Source organism: Vitis vinifera, chromosome 13, assembly GCF_030704535.1.
Source record: "Vitis vinifera cultivar Pinot Noir 40024 chromosome 13, ASM3070453v1".
In the NCBI taxonomy this organism is placed as follows: domain Eukaryota; kingdom Viridiplantae; phylum Streptophyta; class Magnoliopsida; order Vitales; family Vitaceae; genus Vitis; species Vitis vinifera.
Window position 1 is genome coordinate 18,786,924 of NC_081817.1, and position 24,560 is coordinate 18,811,483.

Here is a 24,560-nt window from a genome sequence, read left to right on the forward strand (position 1 = left end):
ATGGGAGATGCTTTGAAAGCTTGGGTTGAGGCATCAAAGGCCAGAACAGAAACATCTCGAGCTAGAACTGAGGCATTATTGGCTAGAGTGGACAGATATAAGAGTGGAACTAGTAGTGAAGCTACTAGTGGAGGTACCACTGATTTTAGCATAACAAGGTGCATGGCAGCCTTACAAACCATTGAATTGTTAGATAATGACAAATATTTAAAATTTTTTGAGAAATTCACAATGCCGGAGTGGAGAGAGATATTATGAATATGCCTGATGAGAGGAAAATGGCATGGCATGGCTTGATAGACTTTAAATGTGAATGTTTGGATGCATAACTATTATGATGACATTGTAATATGTACTATTTATCTTTTGGTTAGAATCTTTTACCATGCTCTTTAGTTTGTCATTGTATGGATGTTATTTATGGTTATGAAACTTATATTATAACTACTTTAATATTCATTTCGTGCTATTTTATATTGTGAGTTCATTTGTTTTATGTAGTAACCAATGGATGATAATAGCACAAGCAGTGGTTCACTATATGAGTCAACTTCATCTTCTGAAGAGGGTGATGATTTAGATGAAATTTTTATTGCTCACATTATGAATGAGTATGAGGAAATATTTTTATGCAAGACACCTCAAAGGACATCAATGTTAAGTGGTGCACAATTTGTAAGAGATATGATAGAAGGTCATCCTCAAACATGCTATGAACTATTTCGGATGGATAAAGAAACATTTATGAACCTTTGTGATCATCTTAAGAGACATGAAAACTTACAGGATACACGATTTGTCACAGTTGAAGAGGCAGTGTCTATGTTCTTACTAATCGTAGGACATAATGTGAGAATGAGGGTTGTAGCAGACCGTTTTCAACACTCCACAGAGACTGTCGCTCGACACTTTAAAGAAGTTAGACGTGCATTATGTCGACTTGGCAAAATTCTCATATGTCCTAACAATATGACCAATGAGGTGTCTTCATATGTTGCTAGTAATCCTAAATATTTTCCATGGTTTAAGGTAAGAGTTTATAAAAAAATATTTATAAATGTGAATTTCATGACGATTATTTAATTTATTTCCTTAATAATAATAAATGTTTGTTGTTGTAGGACTGTATTGGTGCAATTGATGGCACTCATATTAGTGCATGGGTCCCAGTTGATAGACAAACCAGTTTTAGAGGTAGAAAAACAGTTATAACACAAAATGTTATGTGTGCATGTAATTTTGACATGATGTTTACATTTGTTTATGCTGGTTGGGAAGGAACAGCAAACGATGCACGTGTCTTTTTAGATGCATTGATTAGACCAGAAGTCAATTTTCCTTGGCCAAGTGAAGGAAAATATTATGTAGTTGATTCTAGTTATCCTTGTATATCTGGATTTTTGCCACCATATCGAGGTGAGCGATATCATTTACAAGAATATCGGGGTAGACGTAATCAACCTATCAAGTATAAAGAACTTTTTAATTATAGACATTCATCTCTTCGGAATATTATTGAAAGATGTTTTGGTGTTTTGAAGACCCGATTTCCAATATTAAGGATGATGCCTTGTTATAAGCCAAGTAGGCAACCATCAATTGTTGTTGCATGTTGTACCCTTCATAATTGGATTCGTCTATCAACTCGGAATGATCAATTGTTTAGAGAATATGAGGTAGAAGACCTTTCAATCGAAGGTGAAGAAGAGAGTACAAGTAGCAGAAACCATTCAATTGATTTATCAGATGAGAGTGCAGCAGCTATGGCAGCTTGTAGAGATCAAATTACTGAAGTGATGTGGGCAAATTATATTAATGTCAATCCATGACTTATCTTATTTTTAATTTTAAATATTTGTCAACACTTTAGTGTTTTGTTAGAATTTATATATATATTTGTTAACTTAACTAGTTCTCATTAGTGTTATGTGATGTTTGTTTTAATTTCTAATGAATAAATATTGCTTATAAATTTAATTTATAATTGTAAAAGTAGGATGGACAAAAGACCCATGTGAAATACATACATCATATTTTATTTTATTTTTAATAATTTATCAACTTATATAAAAAATTTAAAATTAAATAATTTTTTAAATTTAAATGAAATGTGTATTTAAAAATATTTATAAATTTATAATATAAAGTTACTTGAAGAAAATATTTTATTAATTGGAAAAGAAAAAAAAACATCTTTCAAACATGTTTTTTTATTAACTAAGCCAAACATGTTTTTTTTCTTTTTTTTTGAGAACAAAAACTGTTTTTCAAAATTTAGTTTCCAAACACAATTTTTTTTTCTAAAAACACCAAAAACTGTTCTTAAAATCTATTCTCAAAAACTGTTTTCCAGAACAGTTTTCAAAAACAGCAACCAAACAGGCCCTTAAACTCCCAATATTTTATCCATCTAGAATTTATCACCATTTTATTTTATATCATATCATAATTATATTAATTAGTGACTTCAAGAAAAAAAAATTATTTATATGTTAGACAACATGGAAAAGATATATTTTTTTAATGCTTATTAATAATTTTTATTTCAAAATTTAAAACATGAATATATAAATTTTAACAATTATGAAATATTAGTCTAAATATCTTTTAATATTTGGTTATGTTTGCAAAGCATTTTTAATAACAATTATGAAAAATAATTTTTGAGAGTAATTTACTAAAACATTTTTTTTAAATATGTTTTAAAAATAACTTTATCTTATATATAGTACTTTATTTCAATCGTTCTCTATTTAAAATAACTCTATGAAAAGAAACGGAAATAATTAAAAGATTTATCTTAAAACATTTTATTTTTTTATTTTTATGAATAGAAAACTTTTTTTTTTTGGTCAAATGTGTCTTCTTGTTTTTGTTTTTGTTTTTCTAAAAAACAAAAAACTGTTTTAAAAAATAATTACCAACATGAACCCAAAGCCCGAAGCTCCCGTGGGGCTGGTTTTGGGCCTTTTAGGTTTGGGAAAAACAATCGGGCCTGGCTGAGCACAAATTCTTCTCTTTTAAGTCCAAAAAGCCCGTCTGAAGCCCAAACTTTCAGGTTGGGCCGGAAGCTCCTGGCTTAACACAAATTCTTCTCTTTTAAGTCCAAAAATCCAGTCTGAAGCCCAAAATTTCGGGTTGGTCCGGGCGGGCGGGCCGATATGAAATATAAGAAAATAGAATATAATTATTATTACGACAGTGGAATCTGAGAAAAGGTGGCGAGTGTACTACAATTTTGATCTTTTGCAGCAGACTGAATGTAGACTACGAAGAGAGTGAGAAATGAGCGGGCAAGGCAAGGTGGTGTGCGTGACCGGAGCTTCTGGGTACATAGCCTCATGGCTGGTGAAGCTCTTGCTCCAACGCGGCTACACCGTCAAAGCCACAGTTCGAGACCCAAGTCAGATCTCTTCCCAATTACAAAACTTCTCATTCCCAAACCCCACTTGCTATTGTCCCCAATTTTTTTATTTCTTTATTGTTCAGTCCTTTTCAAGCATAATGTTAGTTTTATGCATGTGGGTGGGCCGTTATTTGGCAGTTTGAAACTTAGATTGAGTTGTATTTTGATGGGTCTTTGTCCTTTTTCCTTTTTCAGAAGTTTAATCTATGATTGAAAGTCAATATTCAGTACTCAGGTCTTTGTGTTGTCCTAATTTTCTTGGAATTATACTCTCTACATGGTTCTACAGGGCAAATTGATCAAGTTTATGCTATTAAAAATGATTTCAGATACTTTCAGAACCAATCCATTTCAGATTCTGCAAGTGTTCCTTCTTAATTACTACTATTCTTGTAAAAAAATTTGCATTTAATTTACAAGAAACTGAGGAGGTCTCAGAAAGAAAAGCAAAAGGAAAGAAAAAGATTTTCCTTCAGCCATACCAAATTGTTTTGGAACCAAAAACTCTAAATATGAGCCTGTGTTCTTTTTGGAAACCTATTCTTGAAAATAATTTCAGAGAAACGAAGAAAATCAACAAATTTGTACAATTATTTGGCTTTATTGCAAGCTTTTGTTGTTTTACAAACAAGACAAGAGGACAGTTTAGGGCTTCATTTTGTTTCTTTACTGTTCTTCGGTTTCCTCTTGAATACGTTTAGCTCTATTCTATTGTTAGTATTTGAACAAATTGTACATCACAACTTAAGTTTCTTGCACTTTGAAAATCCAATCATCTTGCATAAATGATCCAAAAGCTTGCAATTGCAGTTGAGAAAATGACTACTCTACATGCCCCATCCATTTTACTTCAATCCCTATTCTTCTAAGAAGAGCATAGTTGAACTTCTTAATATTCTAGTCATGCTTCCACTGTAAACTCCTTATGTACTAGGGTTTCCCCATTTGGGGTTGTTTTTTTTCTATCACATAATATATGTTCTTACCAAAATAAAGTTTTTGTAATCTTTCATTCTTCTTATTTCCATTTAACATTCAAGTTGTGCTTATATATGCCACAGATGATCCAAAGAAGACAGAACACTTGCTTGCACTTGAAGGTGCTAAAGAAAGGCTTCATTTGTTTGAAGCAAACTTACTTGAAGAAGGATCCTTTGATTCTGTGGTTGATGGGTGTGATGGAGTATTTCATACAGCATCCCCAGTTGTGATGATAGTTGACGATCCCCAGGTTTATCCTATATTGGTTCCATTGGCATACTGTAAAATTTAGTATTGTCTATATTCTTTTCCAGTCAGTTACTGATCTTGAAATTACTAACGAATCATGAATTGTTAATTTGCATGATTCTTCTTTCTGTATGTGGTTTCTTCAACTGATCCAATGGTAGTGAATGCTGATTTCATTAAACCAATACAATGGTGGAAAAGAGAGAAATTGATATTGGATTTTTTATATTCTGCTTATGGGCAAAAATATTGAAGAGGTTGGATCTCGAGTTTGCTCTTATTTCTTTTTTTTTCTTTCTTTCTTTCTTTCATTCTTCCCCCTAATCCTTCTTTTCTCCACTTGTTATGTTTGTTCAAAAGAAGATAAAGGCCCTTTGTCTTGCATCAATAAGAACCAAAAACCCTGTGAATATTTATTTAGGAATGTATAACTTCCTTGACAGCAGCATGGGAATGCTCACACCGTAACAAGGCTATTCCAATGAAAATTTATGGTGGCTGATCCAAACACTCCTTGTGGTTTTTTTTTTTTTTTTTTTTTTCCGATAGGCAAAAGAGCAAAAGACATGTTAAAGAGCCAAATAAAAGGCTACACCAAGTACATAGGAAGTACGCATGTGCACACCAAAGAAAAAACACAAAAACCCTCTTCTTAATGGCAACCTAACCAATCGATAAAATCAATCATACAAAAGGACTCTTGCCCTAGACCCCCTTTGGTCCATTTTAAAAAGTTACAAAGAAAAGAGAATTTTAGCTCGTGATACGAAAGCTCAACAGTATCAAAAACTCTTCTATTCCTCTGTTTTCAAATAGGCCAAAACAAACAAAGAAGTGCAACATTCCACACCTTTTTTTTCCTCCTCCCAACGGATCAGCTATGCCAACTAAGATGTGTTGCTTGGATTGAGGTATGCAACACCCAAACCATTGCAAACAAGGAGAAAACTAATTGCCATAACAAACTAGCCTTAGAACAATGAAGAAGGATGTGATTGCAAGATTCCTTCTCATCTGTACATAAAAAGTGTTTGTTTACCAAAGTCCAACCTCTCTTCAAATTGTCCATAGTTAGAATCCCCTTCCAAGTTGCTTCCCAAAACAAAAAAAAAGACTCACTTTTATTCGAGCCTAAGAATTCCAAATAAGCCTTGTGGGGAAAGAATTTGAACCCCTTTGAACCATCCCAACATAGAAAGATTTAACTAAAAATTGGCCTCCCTTTGTAGCCATCCACACCACCTTGTCATCCATCTCCCTTCTCATTGATTTGCCATGCAAACGCAAAAGGAGTGCTTCAACATAACCTAACTCTTAATCTTGGAAATTCCTTACAAAACAAGGGTTCCAACACCCCTCAAAATCAATATGCTTCCACACATCACATACCCAAGCCTCTTTTGAAGTGGCTATAGCAAACAAAGAGGGGAAAGGGGTACTCAAAGGGGTGCCCCCACACCAAATGTCCTTCCAAAACCTTACCCTTCTTCCATTGCCCAAATCATAGGAAATCTTGTTTTTGAAAGAATCCCATCATTTCCTTATAGCCTTCCACAATCCTACGCCATGACCCTTCCTTGTCTCCAAAGAGCACCAACCTGCTTCTTCTACCCCATTCTTACCAATGATTTCTTTCTTCCACAAGGTCTCCCCTTTTGACATGAACCTTCAACTCCATTTGCCTAAGAGAGCCTTGTTCAAAATAGAAAGATTTTGAATGCCTAGCCCTCCCTCCTTTCGCTTTTGGCTTACAAACTTGTGCCAACTCACTAAGTGAGGCTTATTTTCAAGAGAACCCCCCTCTCCAAAGAAAGTCCTTTTGAAGTTTTTCCAATTTACAACAGACCCTTCTTGAAATAACAAAAATGGACATGAAATAAATGGGTAGTCTAGGTACTTTTGATGAGAGTTAAACACCCCACCCCCTTGGACAAGCTTTGTTTCTTCCACCTTGTGAGCTTTCTTTCCATCTGCTCTCGCCAAAGTCCCTCATTGTTGTCGATTTAAAGGTAGCACCCAAAGGAAGCCCAAGATACTTTGAAGGTAATGACCCCACTTTACACCCCAAAATATCCACCAACTCCTCCATTATTGGAACCCTTCCAACTAAGATTAGCTCACTTTTTTCAAGGTTGATCTTAAGCCCAGAAATTGCTTCAAACCACATCAAGACCCAATGAAGATGCAATAGTTGGTCCTTAGAAGCCTCACAAAAAAATCAATGTGTCATCCACAAACAAAAGATGAGACACCTCCACTCCCTTGCCACCTCTACTTCCCACCTTAAATCTTGAAATAAACAAACCCACACCCCCCCCCCCCCCCCCCCCCCCAAACAAACAAAAACTCCTTGTGATTATCTTTAAGAGTGGAGAGTTATAGCATTTTAACTGACAACCACTGCCTCAAGGTAGGTGACTGAAGATGCATTCCACAAAAATGTTAGACAAGTTGCTTATGATTTTCTCCGGACCCTGAATGCTATAGGTATAAGAAATAGGTAAATGTGCTTACTAATAGTGGATGCATTCCACAAAATGCTAGAGAAGTGGTTGTTTCCTTCTCTCTATCTCTTTCCTTACCTCCTTCCTCACCTCCCTCTCCTTCCCAAATTCCCTTTTCCTTTATTTTCTCAAACAGCTCAGTTGCTCCACATGATTATTTTTTTTTTTTTAAATAGGAATGCTTCACAAGATTCATATATTACCTCTTTGCTAATTTTAGTTAGTTAGGCACTGCCCCTTAAAAACTCAATTAAGTCTACATGATTATACCTTTGATGTAGTTATGAATACAAGGATCATCCATAACTCCTCCAATTGCATGACATATTTGCTGTATTATTGATTCTAAACTGGCACTGTCATAACATGATCAGTAAAAAAATAAAAATAAAAATAAAAGTTACTTCTAGAATTTGATGGATGAACCTTATGGCTATGTTTGGTTCCTAGAAAATTTGAGGCAAAATGCAAGGGAAAGAAAATAGAAAGGAAAAGTAGAAAGAAATAAAAATTGAAGGAAAATTAAAAATAGATTTAAAGTCAAAAATTATTTTTATACGTTACTTCAAACTTATTTCACTTATTTTAACTATTGAATACAAAGATTAAATAATTTGAAAATTCATAAGTTTCTAATTAGTTTTAATTATATTTGTCTTTCTTTGGTATTTTCTATAGAACAATCAAACATGAAAAAATCATTTTCCTTAGTGTTTTTTTTTAGTACTTTCCAAGAACCAAACATAATCTATTAAGTTTGTCTATGATGATTGGCATGGGTTATTTTGTTTAGGCTCATTCACTAACCAACTGGTTTGTGGTGTATCGCTATACTTCTTTTCCAATTTTATTTTATTTTTTTGGTTCATTTTAGGTTTAAAGAGATTTTATTTTATTTATTTATTTATTGTTTATCATAATTCATGTGTAACCGCATTTCCTTTGTCACCATCACCATGTGACTCCATATAGTGGTTGGGAGAGTTAGATCCTGGAACAGTTATGGAATAACTGCATCAATGTTGTGCATCTTTCTTTGAAATGTAGGAACGTGGATTTTTTATTTTTTTATTTTTTTATTTTTTGAATATCTCCTTCTCATAAATAGGTATGTTATGGCCAACAACATTTTATTGTATCAAAATTCTTTGATAACATAGCTTATCAATATGACGAAATGATCATAATGTATCTCATCAACCTGATTTCATATTACACAATGGAGCCTAGATTTTGAAGTTCTCTCAGTTACGAAGGGAAATCTTGTGTTGATGTAATGGCAGATATTGTTTTTTGTAGTTGGGATTCTTCAAGAGTTTGGGAGGTGGGAGGAGTCCTACAGGGGGAGCACCGTGCAGAGAGACCAACTTAGCTGGCTAATGGATTATTCGGCTTCAGAGAAATGCTTGGATACTTAAGAACATGAGAAAATCTTTCATTGACTTGTGTGCTAATGTCTATTATCTCACAACTCTTTGAATGCTTGTCACTGTAGAGTTCTTTAGGTTCCCTTTAATGTTTATACATTCTTTTTTGGATCGGAGATCAATATGCCATTCCCGTCGGAGAGTGGTTTTGTGCTGGAGGAGGCACTGCCTGTGCTATTTCCTGACTCTGGCCAGTCCACTCTGCACTTTTTTCAGTTTCCGGACACAACATTATACAATTAACATACCAGCTTCTATGTGATCGAATTCAGCTCCACCTCAATCATTGGAATTAGCAGCATGCCAATAATCACAGTGTGGGCACCAGTTTTTAGTTATTCACCTGCCTTGCTTTTCTGGTGAAGTCAGGCAGCATCTTTTCATTTCAGAATGTGGCATACTGTTGTTTGTGACTTTTTGGCCATCAGAGCAATTGTGGATGGCCCTTCAATAGACAAAACTTTATAGGTGTGTGTTTGTGCCAAATCAAGGATCAAGTTATGAATGAAAATATGAAAATGAGAAGAGAAACAGAGCAAAAATTCATTTTACCATGTCTCTGTTCTTTCCATGAGGGATTAGGCTTGTACCTCTTTGGAAGACTCAGAATCTCCTTTCAGTTTTTCAGTGGCTCCTTTCTCCTATGACCCGTTCAAGAATGCTACTTTATTGTGGACCTTCTATGCCTTTATTGAAAAAGAAAAAGTGATAAGATATTTCAACTAGTTGAAAATAGAGGACCCTAAGGCCTGAGATAGACTGATGCTAGATAGAAAATACATATGTACGGATATTCAAACTTATCTAGAAGAAATAGAAGCAAATGATACATGATAAGTTAGTGTCAAAAGGTGAACTAAGTCTTCCACTAGATAGTCTACTTAGATGTCAAAAATGTAGTGGGCTCTTTAGCCTCATGGTAGCCTAAAGCTCAAGTTTGGTTGATGTTACCTAGCAAACTCGAGACAGATGGAAATTTCCAGCCTTTTACAGTTCCATAGATGTGTAATTATTAGGGCTTTTTAATGTCATTTGTGACGGGGTTTGCTATTGATGTGATGCAGAGGTCCTGAAACTATTGGAAGGGATGTAAATCTGGTGAAAGAGTTGGGTGTTTATGATCTTATGGGGAAGGAGAATTGAGCAATGGTTCTCTCTTGCATGTCATTGGGTCAAAAAGGGTAAGGGAGATAAAACCACCACTTGTGGAGGATAGTGGATCTTTTTAGAGACATTGGTTGATCATTTCTTGAAAGTCTAGATCGAGAAATCAAGAAGATGAGAGGCTGATTAAGAGAGAAGTCATGTCCTATGCCAACTTTGTTTGAGTGAGCCATATCATATACTTCTACCTGGGGTTAATCTTTAAGGCTGGAGGGTTCATTGTCTCTTCATTTTTTTCCCTTTATTTTTTTCCCCTTATTGAATCATGTTCTTGTACATCTACTTGTTTGAAGGATTTCTCATCCTTGTAAATAACTGTTTGCATAATATTATCACACAAAAACATAGATCATAGACAAGTTGAGAATTTCTTTAGGATCCATAATGTGATCTTATGTTTTCTTCTATACATAATTATTAGCTTTTAATTAGCTTATCTTCATTGGACTACTTATGTGGAGATTTGTTTTATCTGTTTCTCCGTGTTTCAGGCACAACTAATTGACCCAGCACTAAAAGGAACAATGAACGTTCTAGGATCTTGTGCAAAAGTTCCATCTGTCAAAAGAGTAGTTGTAACATCATCTATGGCTTCAGTTGCATTCAATGGGAAACATCTAGCTCCTGATGTGCTAGTTGATGAGAGTTGGTTTTCAGATCCAGTTTTCTGTGAGAAATCAAAGGTTGCTTAAATGAGATGATTTCCCATCACATGCTATCTCTTTTGCATGTTCTTGTTTGTGGCTTTACAAAAGGTTTTCTTTTCATGGCTCTTCACTTCTTTTACCCTGCAGAAGTAGCTGCCAATTTGTCATGCCCTCTTGTTTTTACACTTCTGCTAGCCAGCTTAGGGTTAAATAACACAATGGGAATGAGAGGATTATCCCTTTATTTTGCTAAGCCTGCCATTAGATTAAATAATCCTTCCATGTATGTCTAATATTTCACTAATACGGTGTTGGTAGCTGTCTGATCCATAAAGTCGCATTCCTCAAACAAGAAATTAAATGAGAACTCTAATTTGGATATTATATGAATGAAATGGTTGTTAATCTCTGATTGTCTTACTGTCCATTAAACATGATGGGCTCAGAAACATGGGTTGACAAAACAGTTGTGACATATCTTATTAGTTTTAATGTGAGAGTGTATGCCTACACAGCCTCCTATTGATTTTGCTTGGGTTCATAAGTTCATTGCTTGTTCTCTATGTTCCATTATCTACTAGAAATGCTTCTCACTATATATTTTCAAACATGTTGGTTTCTACTAGCTATGGTATATGCTTTCAAAGACATTAGCTGAGGAGGCTGCTTGGAAGTTTGCAAAAGAGAATGGGATTGACATGGTTACAATAAATCCAGGGTGGGTGATTGGCCCTCTCTTACAGCCTACTCTTAATCTCAGTGTGGAGGAAGTTCTGAAGCTACTAAAAGGTACTCTTCTACAATTGATGAGAATCTCTTTTTTATGTTTATCTTTCTACTCCAGTAGCAATACATGCTTCACTTCAATATTGAGTCAACTCTATCCAACAGCCCTGCAAATGGAAACTCAGAAGTTTAAATCAAAACTTATCAATAAACCGTCACAAGACTTCCACAGTTCCACATAAAAGGACTACATATGCATTTTGATATATGCTGACTAATCTTCTAACATTAAAAAATTGTTCTCTCCTCTGGTCATTATAGTTGTATCACCAAGATACTCATTTGGGAGATTTGCATATGAGATTAGATGAAGATATGTTTCGTCTTGGCCTCCTAAGACAGACTGGTTTGGAAGGACCCCTGGACTGTGAAAGGACTGAAAGCATGCATATGCAATTACTATCCTGAACTTGAGGTATATTTGCATGCAAGTTCAAGCCAAGGGCTAGAACTTCTTAAATAACCCATTAATCCTTTTGATCTACCCCATCTAAATATTACTGCAGCTCAACATAATTAGCATAAAGTGGGGGTTCCCCGCATCCAACTCCATTGCAAATGAGTTGTTCATGTGCAACACACTTGATCAGTATTTTTAAAAACTTCTACTAACTTTTTTGGACTATTTTACAGATCTTAACATTCTTTAAACATTTAGAATCATTTCTGGTGTCTTTATAGGGCAATATCATGTTACTTTATTGACAACTCTTACAATAATCAGTACTACCTTAACCGTATAGCCAATATGGTTTGTTTCGTTACTAGCCAACCTCTTCTGCCTCCAACTAACCTCCCCCGTATCTTGCTTCAATTATGAGGGTGTTGCCATTAGGTTGAGCATTGGACATATGATAAACCTGTGCCTTGATGGTTGTACTCTGATTCATGGATCCAGACCGTAGTAATTGGGATTAGACTTGTTGGTAGTTGCTTTAGTTCTATGCTTGCAATAACCAAAGTAATTTGTCGTGCTGCTTTAGAACTGTTCGATCTTTCGTATGAAATAAGAGAGGTATTTTCTACAAAATAATGTTTTCACTTGTAATTTCCAACATTACATAAAGTGATAAATATAAGTGTATTTGCTAAGTGTGATTGCATCATTTTCTAAGCATTTCCATTTGAGACAAACAGTCTAAGACGAAAATGTGTGCTTCAAAAATTTCTAGCTGTAATACTTTTGAGATTGTGCCAAAAGCTAATTGTCATTCTCCTTCTGTGAATCAGTTGACAATGACTATAAATAAATAAATGGAAAAACATCATATTATCATTGAGCAGATTGCACGCTAAACTTAAATAGGCAAAAGAAACTGATACTTTCAGTACACTTATGTAATACTTGTGATGTAAGCTTCTGAGATTTGTTTGCTGCAGGAGATACATTTCCCAATAAAACACATCGATGGGTTGATGTTAGAGATGTTGCCATGGCACATATTCAAGCATATGAGCTTCCAACAGCTAGAGGCAGATACTGTTTAGTAGGGAGCATTTTACACTGTTCTGAGACAATGAAGATTTTGCGCAAGCTCTACCCTGCTTTAAACCTACCTGAGAAGTAAGGATTTATTATTTGCAGGGCGTTATTTCTAGTTTGCATTAGTGCCCTTTGAAATCAATATTGCAGCTTAGGCAATGCTACTTCTTTTTGTTTATTTTGGGTTTTTTCTTTTATTTTTTGATAGGTTAATATATACATATTCTGTAAAGAAGTACGTAGAAAAAGGGGCACAACTCCGGTGCAAGTAGTAGTATGAAAGTAGCACTAAAATGTAAAAATTAAAAACGAAAGGAAACAACTACATCAGGAAGGCAACAGACACAATAAAACAAGTAACCTGCATTGGATGAATATGTGATACATTGATTCCATCATTTGGTTGCACAGACAACACCAATTGACAATAGACTAAACTAAGAAGCAGTTGTTCTAATAAGACTGAAACAACACCATCAACAAATTATTGAGATTTTCACAAAAGGCATTGCCTTGAGAACCAAACTTTGGAGAGGTGAATCCTCTCCATCTGAATGAGCTGGGAAGCTGCAAATTCGCCTACCTTGTCGGTCTGTGTTATCCTCTATGATGTGCCTGTGAATCCAGTAGGTTGTAGCTTGCATTTACTTGGGCCATGGCTGGACCACTGTGTCTTACTTTAAATACTATTGTATGTTTGAAATATTTCACATGTATGTATAGCCTTTCTCCATTCATGGTGGTCATAATGGCATGTCTATGCTATTTCTACATATTGCCTTCTTATGAATTGCATCCAATTCTTAATATGTTATCGAAGTGCTAAGGGTCTAAAAGTGCTTCAGTGATCGGGGCTCAGGAATTTTCTGATTTACATTATTTATTCTGTTTTGGCTGATCATATCCACAAATGTGTTTTCCTGTTGAGTGAAGTTGTTGGTGAGCTATGAAAAACTTTCCTTGTTTCAAACTTCTATCATCAATATTGACCTTGGTGGAGTTTCTTCAGATTCACTGAATACTTTTTGCCATTTAGGTCTAGTTAAACCCATATTTCATTCTTCTAGTACAAAAGAACTAATCCCCATTGCTTGGGGATCGTCTCAATTACCCAAAGAGATGTGTTTTATGCTCTTTAACTTTTCATTGCATATAGGATTAAGCTTCAGGTCCATGTCCTGAGAGTTTTCTTTTCTTCAGTACCAGTCGTTTCACTGATTGATTAAGAAAATGTGTTTCTGTTTCATTTGTGGCAGATGTGCAGACGACAAGCCTTATGAACCAACCTATATGGTGTCCCAGGAGAAAACTAAAAGTTTGGGCATCGACTTCACTCCTCTGGAGGTGAGCATGAAGGACACGGTGGAAAGCTTGAGGGAGAAGAATTTTGTCAGTTTCTGACACGTGGTATAGCCATGCAAATGAATCATAAACAAAAAATGGTGTCTTCTTGGTAACTTCATTGTCAAGTGTGTTGGAGTCATATATCTTCTAACATGTTCATGGTAAGCAATTCCCAAGACATGCTACAAGTTCTCCAAAAGAAAACCAACAGCATATAAAAAGCGGCAACTTCTATTTCTGCTTCTGCTCAACAACAAAAGCTATCAACTATCCTAAATAGGCACCAAGGAGATTCGTAGACCTTAGGCCCCTGCCAAACTAGATTTTTTGTTTGGGAAGTAACTGAGGAAGATTTTCACTTGTCATTAACTTATACCGAGGTTGGTAGCTAACAAACTATGTAAGGGCAATGTTCTTGATTATACCATATGAAAGGACACAGTGAGCTCTGCCTTTGGAAATGTAGGCAGTGAGGTGGCATGGTCCATTAACTTCATTCTGTGATTGGCTGCTCAACCATTCCAAAGCAAGGGAAAATTAAGCTTACTGAAGTTTTACTATCTCTGCTCATTTTGTTTCTTAAGAGTACTGAAATGATTGGAGACAATAAGATTGAAACCCTAAAATTTTGTTAATTACTGTTGAATATAAATATGTTTTATAAAAAATAATTCTCACTAATAAACCCCCGTAGAAAATTATGCAGAAATGCGTAAGTTTCAAATTTTGTGCCTTAAGCTTGAATAATGCTGATATAAGACTCGATGGTAGTGAAGTAGTTTTCAAACCGCAAATGTAGAAACAAAATTATCAACCAAACCAAAATTTTCAAACAAAATTATCTCTATATACACGAAGTGTACAAGTGGGTAACATAGATTTAAAGGTTTCGTAAGACTTCAAGGGAGATGAGTGGAGAAGGAAAGGTGGTGTCCGTGACCGGAGCTTCTGGGTTTATTGCTTCATGGCTGGTGAAGCTCCTGCTCCAACACCGTTACACTCTCAAGCAACCGTTCGAGATCCAAGTCAGTTCTCTATCTCAACCTCCGAGGGCATTTTCACTTATATATGCTTCCATTTAACTCACTGGTTGTGCTTACATTTATATGTATATATGCCACAGATGATCCAAAGAAGACACAGCACTTGCTTTCACTCGATGGAGCTCAGGAAAGGCTTCATTTGTTCAAAGCAGACTTATTGGAAGAAGGGTCTTTTGATTCTGTAGTTGATGGATGTGATGGTGTTTTTCATACTGCATCCCCTGTTGCATTGGAAGCCATTAACCCCCAGGTTCAACCTACACCACTTCCATTTCTATACTTACATTGAGCTAACTTCTATTTCTCTTTTCATTTTTTCGTGTTCAGACAGAATTGATTGACCTTGCATTGAAGGGAACCATCAATGTCCTAAGGTCCTGTTCAAAAGTTCCGTCTGTCAAAAGAGTGGTTGTAACATCGTCTTTGGCTTCAGTTTTATTCACTGGAGAACCTCTGACTCCTGAGGTGCTAATTGATGAGAGTTGGTTTTCAGATCCAGTTTTATGCAAGGAATCAAAGGTTTGCATCTGAGCTTATTTCTTATCACATACCATCTTTTTTGCATGTTTTATGAAATATTTTACTGGTTTTTGCACTGGTAGTAGTACTAGAAGTAGTAGTACTGAAACCATTTCTAACCAAATGTCATTATTTGAGTTTTTGATAGCAATGGTATGTGCTTTCAAAGACCTTAGCTGAGGAGGCTGCTTGGAACTTTTCAAAGGAGAATGGGATTGACATGGTCACGATAAATCCAGGATGGGTGATTGGTCCTCTCTTACAGCCCACTCTTAATCTAAGTGCAGAGCAAGTTTTGAACCTCATAAATGGTACTCTTCAGCAAAATGTGTTCTAAGTTTTGTTTCTTGTTTCTCTACTTGAATATAAGTACATGTTCTGTTTCTTCTTGCGCTGACTAACAGTACTCCTTGTTTGGACGGGTTTAAACTGCATAACCAATGTGATTAGTTTAATCACTTGACAATATCCAAGAAAATGAATGACAAAACATCAAAATATCCACAAGCACATTGCAGACTTTATATCAAGATACTGAATTCTTCAAATGCAAGCATTTGGAATTTGTTTGTTGCAGGAGCTCAAACATTTCCGAATATATCATCCTGGTGGGTTGATGTTAGAGATGTTGCCAATGCACACATTCAAGCATATGAGATCCCAGAAGCTAGTGGAAGATACTGCTTAGTAGAAGGGATTTACACAATTCTGAGATACTGAAGATTTTGCGCAAGCTCTACCCTGGATTACCTCTACCTGAAAGGTAAGTTTCTATTTGTTATTGCTAGTGCTCGTTAGTGCCATCATTAGAAGCAAGTGAGATCAACACGATATTACTTCTTATTATTCCATTGGATACATTGAAGAGTACCTGCCATCTTGTTTCCCCTTAAATATTTATGCCTTGGTATCATGCAAAAAATTCTTAGATGGGATCCACATGTGTTTGTTGCAGATGCGCAGATGACAAACCTTATGCACCATCCTCCCGGGTATCCCAAGAGAAAGCAAAGAGTTTAGGCATTCACTTCACTCGTCTAGAGGTGAGCCTGAAGGATACAGTTGAAAGCTTGAAGGAGAAGAACTTTGTCAGTTTCTGACTCATGGTATTTACTGCTAGACTTGCAAATAAATCATAAACTATGGTGCTTTCCTGCTAATTTATTGTTATGAACCTCATTGCACCTATGATTTGTTGGGTTTTGGGGCTTTTATCTTGTAATATTTTATTGTAAGCATTTCTTATGCTAGAAATTGGTATCTGTATCAACTATAAGTTTCCCAGTTCAAATTTCCTATTTGTGTTAGAATAAGGTGAAACTCAATCACACTTAGGAAGAGGGAATTAGTCCAAGTGGATTATGAGGGTCCAAGAATGGAATCAGTTGATGGAAGTGGTAGAATACGTTGAACAAAATTTATATACTACTGTAAGACACAAACCGAAAATTGCTTCATATTAATAATTAAAAGACACAGGAAACAAAAGGCTTGTGTCCTTGAGCATCAACCCCATTATTCCACTGGACATGTTGCCACAGAAGTGGGTATAAGGAAGCATATTCCGATCATCCAAGGACACTGGGTGTGACTTCACCAACAAAGCTCACAGCTGATACAAGCAAACTACCTCTCATAGGAACAACAGTAGAATGGCATAAAGAAAACTAGGACTGTTTCACTAAATCGAAGGAATATCTTTGTGGGAAGAGAACAAAGAGGATGCACATATTCAAAATTTGTGGCTGAGCTATTTAAACCTTTCATTGATACTGGTTGAGCTTCTCTTTGTATTCGTAGGGTGCGCCCCCTCCTCTTTTGGCACTTTTTAATGTATGTTCTTGTTGTCTATAAAAAAAAAAGGAAAAAAAAAAAATACTGGTTGAGCTTCTTAAGATTGACACAACAGTTTTTCTCCATTCTTAATTTATAATCAAAAGACTGGCTGAGCTATTTCTTTGTTCTTATTGAGTTTTGAGATGAACCCACATGTGTTTGTCACTCATGGCAGGTGTGCAGATGACAAACCTTATGTGCCAGCCTTCCAGGTGTCCCAGGAGAAATCCAAAAAGCTTGGGTATTCACTTCACTCCGCTGGAGGTGCCTAAAGTATACTGTAGAAAGCTTGAAGGAGAACCAGCTCATCAGCTTATGAGTCAATTATTTGGCTGTCATTGAAACAAATCACTAATTATTAGTGTACCCAAAATACTGTCATTGTTATGAAATAAATTTTTGGCTAGGATAGGGCTGATAGGTGCTAGAAGGAGACTGCTTGGGAAGAATACCGATCAGCGTTATAGTAAGGCATCTATTGGAAAAAGACATGACTTCAAACTCTTTTTTGAATAATTTCCAATAAACAAAGATGAGTTTTATGTTTGTAGAAATATTCAAACCTCCAAGCTTGTGATATAAAATCCAACACAAATTCAAAAACTAATTTGCATGGGAATTCAAGTAATTAGAACAGAGCACCAGCACCAGTTTGACAACAATTTTGTAGACTCTTTCTAATGAGAGTTTGTAGGGGACATGACCATATGTTCTTTACAAAATTTGATCTTAATAATTTTAATTATATTTTCACATTTTTTTATAGTAAAATCAAATATGAAAAAAAAATTTATTTTCTTTAATATTTTTTTTCTTTCTACGTTTTGGTAGCTCCTTATTAATATTCTTAAGCCAAAGGTGGAATTCCAATTTTCCCTTGATCACTGCTAAAAGAGATAAATCCTGAGTTTTTGAACTATCATTTTGAAGCTATGATGTTTTTCATTTGTAAAATTGTCTAGAGGGAGATTGAATAGGTAGTTTTGTTGTTTAAACCCAAAAAATAGATTTTTCATCATACTTGAATTTTTTAGTTATTCAAATTATTTAGAAGTAAGAATGATATACATAAAAATCCGGTTTCATATGACTACGAATATAAGAAAATTCAAGTCTAACCCAAGCAAATTTGCTAATTCTAAATTATAAGTACACAATTTTGGGAAGATTTAGATGCTAGTAATTTCAAAGAAACTTATTTTGATTATTAGTTAGGTTTTGTTAGGTAACTATTTTCAAAGACAGTTTTGAAAAATAGCTTTAAAGAATAATTTTTTAAAAATGTTTATCGATATTTTGAAAAATAAAAGTCTGTTTGAAAATCTAAAATATTTTTAACATGTTTTTAATATTTTAAAATATGTTTAAAAAACAATTTATGTATCTAATATTTTATTTTTAATCATTATATATGTTTGTAATTTTTTTTTAAATTCTTAAAAAATAATTAAAATATATTTTATGAAAATATCATATTTTTTATTTTTAAGAGTTGAAAATAAAAATAATTTTTTTTATTGAAACGTGTTTATTCTAAAGAATAGAAAACTGTTATAGAAAACAATAGTCAAACAAACCTTTATATTTTACTTTTATATTTTTGGCACAAACATATATATATATATATATATATATATATATATATATATATATAATAAAAATAAAAATATCAGGTGATATATTTTTTTTTTCCAAGGAAGGGAAGCATTTTTCTTGGCAGCATATCCTGATTCACAAAGTATAAACCCTTGCAAATTGAAAGAAAGACAATTTACATATCATTAAAGGGTAATTTGTAAGCACTCTTATAGGCCTACATCTTCTTCATTTGGATTTGGAATTTAACCTCTGATAAGCGTTTACTCGTTTTTAATCTGTTTTTTAGGAAGCCAGTTAATGAGATTTTGCCAACCAAAAACAGAGGTTTGTTAGCCCTCTTACCCTCAAGCTCTCTTGCATATGCTTGAAGAATATTGGAAACCAATAATTAGTCATTGCAGTTTCATAGTCTTACAAGAAATCTTTTTATGGTGGCAGGAGAACAGACTGCAACATAGTCTCATTCCCCTTCATGATTTAGACATTGTAAAGATCAAAAACCTGTTCTTGGTAATATAAGAAGAAGAGCAGCCAAAGAACAGGAACAAAATGTATTGGAACCTTATGGACTTGAATAGTTGGTATTCATGTGGCAAAAATACACAAAAATGCACTAAACAAACTACTAATCAGTAGGCCAAGATTCTACTTCCAAGAGATAGGTTTGTCATCCATGTCAAGAAGGCTCGCACTTCATTTTTGTGGGACTTTGGCATCACCAAATTTCTGGAATTCTTTCAGGTTTCTAAATGGAATGGTTCAAGTCATCAATACATTCCCATAATTCTTTTGTAAATGTCATCATCCTGGCCAACTTTCTTTAGTGTTGAAAGAGGGGGTGATACCATGTTGCTAAAATTTGCAGTCCATATGTACTAGATGGACAAGAACTACAACACTTGTATTAGAAACATCTCTATTGCCTGGATTTGCATTACCTGCCATAATTAAGCACATTTTTATTATTGTAGCAGTGTTTCAGAGTCACCCATACCTCTTCCATCTTCATGTCTCTCAAACAACTAGGTCCATTGGTAGCAGAAGAAGAGCAACTTGAATAGTTGGTCATTTCCTTTTATAATTTAGGGATAAAGGTAAAAAACTACAACACTTGAATAGCTGGTATTCAGATGGACAAGAACTACAACACTTCTCTCATAAACATGTATGTTCTTTCTTCAACTCTTACTCTATTGCCTGGAGTTGCATTACCTACCATGATTAATCGCCTTCTATTTATTCTTGTGGAGAAACAGGTTTTGGTGTATGCAAAGACTATACAGTTGTTGCACCTCTTGATTTTCAAGACCACCCAGCCTCTCCTCAAGCATCTGGAATTGTAAAGTTGATTTATGGCTAACCTTCCAAGGACCTTAGGGGCTTCATACAGGGTAGATCTAGTGCAAGAGATTCAGAATTATCTCTACCTAACCCATCTCCATTTCTTTAGAATAACTAGATGTTATGGCCAAAATCTCACATTAGGCGTCAGGTTCATGTTGGGGCTCATTCACAAGATTAAGATGAATATAGCAGGGGATGTTCCTGATCTACCACCAACCATGTTGTCAAGTTGTTCAATGCCCTTGTGTTGACTATGGCCACAGTTGCAGTTGTGTGTCCTTTCCCGAAAGAAATGTCATTTTGAAACTTTTAATGTCGACAACAAAACTTTCATGTTTCTACATTTAGGTACCCACAAAAAATTAAGTTCATGTTAGCTTCCAATGATGGAAAGTAATAATCTGAACAAGGGAACAAGTGCTCTCCTTTCTCTTTTTCAGTAAAACACTAGTTCATTTCCAATCAATTGAGGAGGAAACTAATTCTAAACATGGAAGCCAGGTACTTGATTTCTGTTTGACTGGTGGAACAATTGAAACGTATTTACAGATTTAGCATTAGATAAGTTTAACAAAATCACTAATTAACCCCCAAACCTCTCCCCCCCACCCACCACAAAGGAAAGAAACAATGTTTTGGGATCCTAGTAGCTTTATGTTACAAGATTCTGATCAACATATGCTACAGAGTATTATGTTGGTCCAGTTCCTCTACTCTGCATTGCAACAAAGTATAAGTTGGTTTTCTCTTTTCTTCATCTTCAAATGAAACAACCCTTCTCAATAAAAAAAAAATACAAGAAATTGAGAGCTAAGACCATTTCCTTTCATTGTACTCTGTTTTGTTTGCTCCTTCCTTTCTTGGTCAAGCCAAACAGTTTGTGGTTTGTCCATTTTTTCTTCATCCCACATCAAAAACCAGTGTGTTAGGTTATCCCATCTTTTTATCCCCTTGTCAAGACACATAATTTAATGCATTGCTGTCTTAGATTCCTCCTAGTTAAAAGGAAGCTTGAAATATCTCCATTGCTTTTTTGTTTCAGTTGAAGAATATGGTTTCACGGGAATAATTTTCTTTCATTGAGATTATTCTTTTATAGACTTTACAGCATATACAAATCCTTCAAATTAGGAAACTAAATCACTGATTAAAAGGAAAGAATAACTCCTAACAATTACTTTCCTAAAAATATAAAGATTGACAACCAATAAATAACTCCTAATAATTGCTTTCCTAAAAATACAAAGATTGACAACTAATAAATAATTTACAGCTTTACAAAGTTATTTCTTTCCATAACAGTTTTGGTTTTCCAACACTCCCCCTCAAGCTGGCTTAAAGATATCTTCCATAGCCAGCTTGCCAACTAGAAAATTGAATTGCCTCTTGTGTAGTCCTTTGGTGAAGACATCGGCCACTTGTTCCTCAGTAGGGATATAGGTCATATAGACCAATCCGTTATCTATCTTCTCTTTAATGAAATGCTTGTCCACTTCCACATGTTTGGTGCTGTCATGGAGAACCGGATTATGAGCTACTGAAATTGCTGCCTTGTTGTCACAATATAACTTCATAGGAGATGAACATGTCATCTTTAACTCTTCCAGTAATCTTCTTATCCACATAATCTCACAAATACCATGAGCTACAACTCTAAACTCAGCCTCAGCACTACTTCTAGCAACCACGTTCTGTTTTTTACTTCGCCACATAACCAAGTTGCAACCTACAAATGAACAATACCTAGAGGTGGACCTTCGATCCACTATGCTTCCAGCCCAGTCTGCATCAGTGTAGGTTTCAATTTGTAGGTGTCCTCGTGCTTGAACAGAAGACCTCTACCTGGTGTCCCCTTTAGATACCTTAGAATTATGTAAACAGCTTCAAAATGCTCTGGTCCAGTCTGGTCCAGGTGCATGCATAAATTGACTAACCATACTCACTGAGAATGCTATGTTAGGGCGTGTATGGGATAGGTAAATCAATTTCCTAACAAGCCTTTGATAACGATCCCAGTCCTTCACATTCTTGGCTTTTGTAAGTTGCAGTTTTACATTCAGCTCTATAGGTGTTTCAGCAAGCTTACATCTTAACATACCTGTCTCATCAAGAAGATCCAGAACATACTTTCGTTGATTTACAAAGATACCTTCTTTGGACCTAGCAAACTCCATCCCAAGAAAGTATTTTAATGCCCCCAGGTCCTTAATCTCAAATTCCTCAACAAGTTTCCCATTCAGCTTCTTTAGTTCATTGCAATCATCCCCAGTTAACACAATATCATCAACATACACAATTAAGATGGCTACTTTACCTTTATTTGAATGTTTGTAGAACATCGTGTGATCAGCTTGACTTTGAGTATATCCATAATGCTTTATTAATTTGCCAAAGTGCTCAAACCAAGCTCTAGGCGACTACTTAAGTCCATATAAGGACTTCTTCAATTTGCACACTTTTCCAACTCTAAAACTTTCTTCAAAACCTGGTGGAGGACTCATGAACACTTCCTCCTCTAGGTCTCCATTAAGAAAGGCATTTTTAACATCCAATTGGTGTAAGGGCCAATTGGAATTTACTGCAAGGGACAACAAAACTCTAATCGAGTTTATTTTAGCTATGGAGGCGAAAGTCTCTTGGTTGTCTATCCCATAGGTTTGAGTAAAACCCTTTGCCACAATTCTGGCTTTGTATCTCTCAACACTTCCATATGCTTTACTCTTTATTGTAAACACCCATTTGCACCCTACAACTTTTTTTTCCCTTGGTAAATCTACAACTTCCCAAGTGCCAATCTTTTTTAAGGCATTCATTTCCTCAAACACTGCCAATTTCCAACTCGGTTCATCTAGTGTTTCTTGAATATTTCTAGGTACCACAAGTTTTGAAATATTTGTAGTGAATGCTCTATAGTTGTTAGAAAGGTTATTATAGGAGATATATTTGGCAATGAGATGTTTAGTGCAGGCTCGGGTTCCCTTTCTAAGAGTAATAGGGAGATCAAGGTCAAGGTCCTATGTAGGAACAATTAGGACTAATCCTAAACCGAGTTCGGGTGTAGATATTTCTGGACTTGGACCAAAGTGTGATGGTAAACTTAGATCAGTAACAAAAGAAGAAGAAGCATGTATATGAGTAAGAATAAAAGGAAGGTTACCTGAGACATTCAGAGAGCCATTGCCTAGGGCTTTTGGTTGACCATGTGCTGGGATGATCGGCTAGTCTTTACTTCTTCTAGAGACTTTTTTCCTTGAATAAAACATAGGCTCAAGATTGTTTCTATTTTTTTTCATTCGTAGTATTTCTTCTTCTGACAGACCAATTTCAGATTTGGATTCAGTAGACTTAGTTTCCTTATTTTCTTTTTCAAGAAAGATATCACGAATTACACTAGGCAAAGGTTCAACAATTTCCCAAAATTTTGGTTCCACTAATTTCTCCCCCTGAAGTAAATTTTTGATAAAATATGGGACATTTTCCATAAAGGAAAATCCATAGTTGTGTAAAAATGTTTTTTAAGGGGATTAAAAAATTTGTAATCCTTTTTATTAGGAGTATATCCTACAAAAACACATTTTTCTGCTCTTGGGTCTAACTTAGATCTTGACCTTTTTGGAATGTGTACATATGCAGTGCAATCAAATATTTTCAAGGGTAATTCATAATTAATTCGAGATTCTAGAAATACCTTTTTCAAGCACTCCAAATGAGTGGTATACTACAAAATTTTTGTAGGCATCCTGTTGATTAGATATGAAGCAGTTAGTATGGCATCCCCCCATAAGTATTTTGGAATATTCATGTAAAACTTCATAGCGTGTGCTACTTCTAACAAGTGTTTATTTTTACGTTAAGCTATTCCATTCTGTTCAGGGGTATCAGAACACGAGGATTGATGTAAAATTCCTTTCTCGTTTGAAAAGGTTTCCAAAACTTTATTAAAGTACTCAGTCCCATTATCAGATCTCAAAATACTGATTTTTGTTTGAAATTGGTTTTCAATCATTCTGTAAAATTCTTTAAAAATCCTTTCAACTTCATATTTTTTCCTCATTAAATATACCCAACAAAGATGTGTATGGTCGTCTATAAAGGTCACAAACCATTTTTTTCCTGAAATTGTGGTTACTTTTGAAGGTCCCTAAACATCATTTGATGCATAGTAGGGTTTTGGAATGTAAGTTTTTTGTTGGCTCTTTGCCAATAAACAACTTTCACATTGAAATGA

The 24,560-nt window shown here is 35.1% G+C and overlaps 2 protein-coding genes across 2 annotated transcripts in view; one reads left to right on the forward strand and one right to left on the reverse strand.

The window, feature by feature from the left end:
• Window positions 1-3,209: 3,209 nt before the first annotated feature.
• On the forward strand, window positions 3,210-16,847 carry LOC100267759 (phenylacetaldehyde reductase). Its single transcript, XM_019224589.2, is given in 13 exon segments — window positions 3,210-3,403; window positions 4,468-4,637; window positions 10,223-10,414; window positions 11,005-11,167; window positions 12,545-12,728; window positions 13,904-13,991; window positions 14,900-15,020; window positions 15,115-15,284; window positions 15,362-15,553; window positions 15,702-15,864; window positions 16,131-16,250; window positions 16,253-16,316; window positions 16,509-16,847. Coding segments are annotated over 13 exon segments (1,890 nt in total). The 5' UTR covers window positions 3,210-3,285; the 3' UTR covers window positions 16,654-16,847.
• A 607-nt stretch (window positions 16,848-17,454) lies between these two features.
• Window positions 17,455-24,560, reverse strand: part of LOC100253935 (putative disease resistance RPP13-like protein 1) — a 50,828-nt gene continuing 43,722 nt past the window's right edge. Inside the window, exon 6 of the mRNA XM_059741570.1 lies at window positions 17,455-17,657. The gene's annotated coding sequence lies outside the window, so the exon portion shown is untranslated. The remainder of the gene's footprint in view (window positions 17,658-24,560) is intronic.